This window comes from Halyomorpha halys, unplaced genomic scaffold (assembly GCF_000696795.3).
Source record: "Halyomorpha halys isolate HHAL.00 unplaced genomic scaffold, Hhal_1.1 Scaffold1220.1, whole genome shotgun sequence".
In the NCBI taxonomy this organism is placed as follows: Eukaryota; Metazoa; Arthropoda; class Insecta; order Hemiptera; family Pentatomidae; genus Halyomorpha; species Halyomorpha halys.
Genome location: NW_027105702.1, coordinates 360,475 through 365,621, shown reverse-complemented (window position 1 = coordinate 365,621; position 5,147 = coordinate 360,475). Strand labels below are relative to the sequence as shown.

At 30.2% G+C, this 5,147-nt stretch overlaps 1 protein-coding gene across 1 annotated transcript in view; it reads left to right on the top strand.

Moving 5' to 3' along the window:
- LOC106688854 (odorant receptor 10) overlaps nt 1-2,458 on the top strand; it is a 23,622-nt gene extending 21,164 nt beyond the window's left edge. The window contains exons 6-7 of the mRNA XM_067053012.1: nt 1,993-2,154; nt 2,235-2,458. Of these exons, the coding sequence (XP_066909113.1) occupies nt 1,993-2,154; nt 2,235-2,297 (225 nt within the window). The 3' untranslated portion in view covers nt 2,298-2,458. The remainder of the gene's footprint in view (nt 1-1,992; nt 2,155-2,234) is intronic.
- The last annotated feature ends 2,689 nt before the right edge of the window (nt 2,459-5,147 follow it).

Here is a 5,147-nt window from a genome sequence, read left to right as displayed (position 1 = left end):
GAATCCTTGAGAATGACCTGAGAGGTCGAAACGTCGGATGTTAAAAAGAATAAAGTTGAGAGAAAAGAGATCAAAATTGTTTAAAAAGGAAAAAAAATTAAAGTTAAAATTATAAAAGAATGTATTAGTAACCAGAAATTATAACATATAGGGATTAAAAAAATAAACAAAAATATAAAATTTATCATGATAAAACTGATATACTTGATTGATACTTGACCTGCGAACCAATCTTACTAAAATTGATAAACCAAAAGCATCTTCATGAACCGTAAAAACCAAAAATAATAAAATAATATAAAGTTCATAACCATAAATATACATTACTAAAAACAAATACAAAAATACACATAAAACTATAAACTCCAAACTTAATAAAGAAAGCAAAAGATGTTTACGAGTTGAACAAAAAACAATAATTCCACATAAAAAACTAAACAACAAAATATATTAAAAAAAAAAGTTTTAATAGTTTAATATAAACTAATATGATTTAGCAATCTTTAGTAATCATAAATAGGATTTTAACCTTTGTATAATAATGATTATAATTTACAACATAAAATAATTAATAATCAAGCTAATATATTCCTAAAAAAAAAACTTAAGAGGCATAGAATGAACTAAAATATAATATTATATAATACAAAAGTTCATCTAAATAATATATGTAAAATTTTATTATGTTATTCAGTTTTCATTTCATTAATTACTCTCATTTACAATATTTAAATTTTCTACTTTATTTATCTTTTTTCGATTAATCTTAAGAATAAATTAATAACAATAACGTATTCAGAAGTTTCATCTTGCTTAAACTTTTAAAAAACTCATGTACCTGCTTTTGTAGTCAATTGTTAAATAAAGAAGTTGTTCCTTAACACATTAAATTTTTAATTTAAAAATATAAAAATATTTGGCTATTTATTTTCATATTTATTTTTATTATGGTTTTTAACCCGAATACCGGTATTTTTTTCTCTTTTAACGTTTATTCACACCATTTCTGTGGATAGCACAAATAATAAACAACGTACGAATTTCAAATTGAGAAAATTATTACTGAAGGTTTTCAGAAACGAGGATTGACATTTATTGATATGATAAAAAAAAAGAAATTGAAATTTTTTCTTCTTATTGTATTACGTATTTTTGTGAAAATTCCATCCTATTAATATCTTTATTTTATATATTTTTTACCAACGTTTCGAAGTTCTTCCCTCATCTTTGAAATAAATAATCTGAAATCAGTTAAACATCTTATAAAATAAATACACCTGTTTAAGCTTAGATGCTTAATTTTCTTTTTTTTACCATATAAGTCATTGTCATTTATAAATGATCCGTTTCGTTTTTTTTTAATTTTATAATGTATAACTACTTGAAAGCATTTTAGTTTCACTATTACACTGAACTGGTTATCCCTTTATTTTTCTTATGTCATGTAATTTTTGAAAAAGAATATTCACGCGTCGAGAGGTTTTATTATATAAAATGGCAAACTTATTATATAGGTATAAAGAGAGGTTAAAATAGATAGATAAATAAATTAAAAGAGAGATTAAAATAGATAGATAAATAAATTAAAAGAGAGGTTTAAAAGAGGTTTTATTATATAAAATGGTAAACTGATTTCATATTATTTTTCGTGAAGGTGCGGGAAGAACCCCGAAACATTAATAAAAAATGTATGAACCAAAGAAATTAATAGGAAGGAATTTTCACAAAAATAGTTACAGATTTTTTTTAAACCGTTATTTGTTTTTGCATTTAAATGTCTCATCTTTAACTTATAATGATACTATGTAAAATAAAAGGAAACCTCAAAAAATGGTTATAGCTTCTTGTTGCAAGAAGTTACAGATATTTCTACATTTCGCCAATGTTCAGCACCATACGAACTATTCACTACAGAAGAACATTTAGGGGAAAAAGTAATTGAACCTAAACCCTTCGAATTTATATTTCCTTAATTCTAAGTTACAATAACAGGCAATGAAGTTGGCATTCTTCGCTTACGATCTTCCCTGGTACGAAATGAAGAGAGCAGACGCTGATATGGTGCGGATGGTGATCCTGAGGTCCAACAGACCGATACAGGTCACTGCTTACTGCGCTCCCATCTTCATGCTTAACAGGGAGACATTCAGGGGGGTGAGCTTAGTTATAGATACGTTATGTAAAATATATTTTTTGAAAAATATTATAAAACTAAAATGTGATTCTTGTTTTAGTTTATGGTGACATCGATTTCCGCCTTCGTGACATTCTGTCAGATTAAGGATCGCTACGGCTAAAGACTTCATATTAGTGAATTGCGATAAACAAATCACAGAATAAAAGAGGACAGATGGTTTATAAAGAAAGTGGGAAATGAAGCAATTTATTATAGTTAATTCTGAGAGATAAACCGTTATTGAAAGATGTTAAAATTGTATATTTGTCGTAGTTATATAGAAGTGAATGTATTTTTATTAAAAATATAGTTTTTTTTTTTTTTTAATTGTATTTATTGATAGATATTACAATCTACCACACCGTTGTGGGCTATAGGTAATAGTGATGAATGATCACATTCTTACTAAAATAAAATAAAATAAGAATGAAAAATAAATACGTAAATAAAAATAAATGGAATCTCTCTTAAAATATATACGAACAGAAAGATAAACAAAATAAACATAATCAAACTATGTGTATGAAAAAATAAATAAATAAAATAAAATAATGATAAAAATAAAATAATCTCTAGTCACGTTTACACTCCTATATACAATATTTACACAATCGAGCTGAGGATCCCTGAGCCCACTCTATTCCCCACGTGTGAGGGGTAGAGCAGAGCTCATAAGATCCCAGCGCATTCCCCTCGCCACATCACTGGTAATGGAGTAAGTGGAGGCTGATCTAGATAAATTAAAATTTTATTCTTTCAATTCCATTATAAATGTTTATTATGTTTAGGTGCGGTGACATTAAAATCGACTTTATTATCAGAAGCAATTCATTTTCACCAAATACTAAATACTCTATCCCTTAGTACCCCCTCTATCCTTTGTTATATAAACAGTAAACAAGACTAACAGCACAACAGTTCATCCAAATAACTTGAATTCAGATGTTTTTTTTTCCTTATTTACTTTCAATTTCAGATTTATTTCTATTTTATTTATTTATTTCTACCTTCCCCTGCCTTTTAAGCAATACAGGTGTGTAGCAGCAGTTCTATGTTACACATGTATCCGAATGTATCCAGCATCGAACTATTACTAATAAACCAATTTTTACAATAAACATGTTTAATTGCCGACTATAAGGTTCAGTCGCCTGTGCCTCTTCTGTACACTGACCTGTTTTTCTTCTTTGACGAAGATTGAAGTGGGCTGGCCTAACAATACATTTTCTTCGGTTACTTTCTGAGGAAAACCGGACTCTAAGCAGTCACAGAAGACAATTTCCCTCAACAAATAATCTGGCTAGTGGTATATATAAGACACTGGTCTGTGATGATGTGCTCGGCAGTGTCCGGAATACCACAACTGGGGCATAGGAGATCGATGTCCATCCTGTGGCTATGAAGCTTGGCTAGAAATCACCCATTTCCCAAATGGAATTGAAAGAGCCAGTAGTCTGGTGAGTCCTATCAGTTTTCCTGTTAAAATACTGGCTTGTGTCTTACTGGAGGCTATCCTCAACTTTATCCTCACGAACCTTTCTTCAACAAGGTTGGGCAACGTTCCACTTGCTGTTAACTTTCGCAGAACATCACTGCGGCCAGATCATCGACGTGGTAGAGAACTGTTCTTCCTCTAAGACTCCAATAACTCTTTCATATAGTATAAAAGCAGGGGAGAAAAAAAAGGGCAATTATTTCACCCCAATTTTTGATTACTTTAATGAAATTTATGTATAAATACTAGTCAAAATTGGAGAATCTGCCAAGTATAGGTAGAGGGGAATAAAAAATGACGGATATTTCAAAACGTAACATCAAATAGCGTAAGTCGACATATATTTTTTTTCAGTTTGTCCAGATGTAATTTTTAATTTATGGGCGACAGACCATGGAGGTATAAGTACTCGCGCGATATAATAGGAAATACCCATGCTACCAGATGTAAAGGTATCAAAAATTATTTTGGTAACAACAAATACAACAGAATATTCTATATTAGTCGCCAAAATACTTCAGAATTGTGAAAAACTTGTTAATATGAGAATAAAGTATATTTTTTAATGTCATTTAGATAAATTTTCTGAAAATCTCGACGAACAACAGGAGAAACGATATAAAAACCATGGAGAATAGATATAAAGGCTGGTGGTACAGGCGGCGAGACTTTTCAAAGGGGCTGTCGAAACCAAACGTTTCTTAGATCTTCTTATAAAAAACTGTTTTCATAATATATATTTATTTAGTTTTAGTTGATATATTCTTTTTAATTTTCATTCATATAAATAATTCTTTATCAATTATAAAATCATTTATAACTAATTTAATTTAATTGTCAATTATAGTTTACGACTTTAGAACTCTGTACCGTTAATCCAACAGTATCTTGTGTTATTAACAGATAAATTTAGATGAATCAAAGGTTTTAGAAAATTGTAGTTGAATCTGCAATTTACACTATACAACATGTATAGAACCCAAAAAACCCAATGTCTCAATGTAAGGCATTTATGATTTGCCTTACAATGTCTATAGCGTTACCAGAATAGGTGCGTTATTGTGCTGGCCCTCATGCAACTGAAACATGACAGAAACCACCGGATGAACGGGCAAAATGTACTCCACAAAAACAAATTGTGCTCCACAACGAAAGATTTCATTTCATGTCTTCGAACGAACTCGCACATTGCCGCCTGAATTTGTCAATTTTCTCTAACTTAAAGAAATCAACTCATGTCATCGAATTGCACCTGTCTGCTTCAAAGACTCAGGATCGATTTCAAGACTCAACACGGACATACTCCAAGATCACAATCGAGAATACACACGTCGACGTCAGGCGACTCAGACTTCTTAATCTTCTACCATAATGGGGAAAAATACCACCACCACATCCATTCCCGGTTCCATCTCATCCAGCTGCTCAAACAAACTCCCCGTCCCAACTACCATTAAAAACCGAAACAGATCCTCA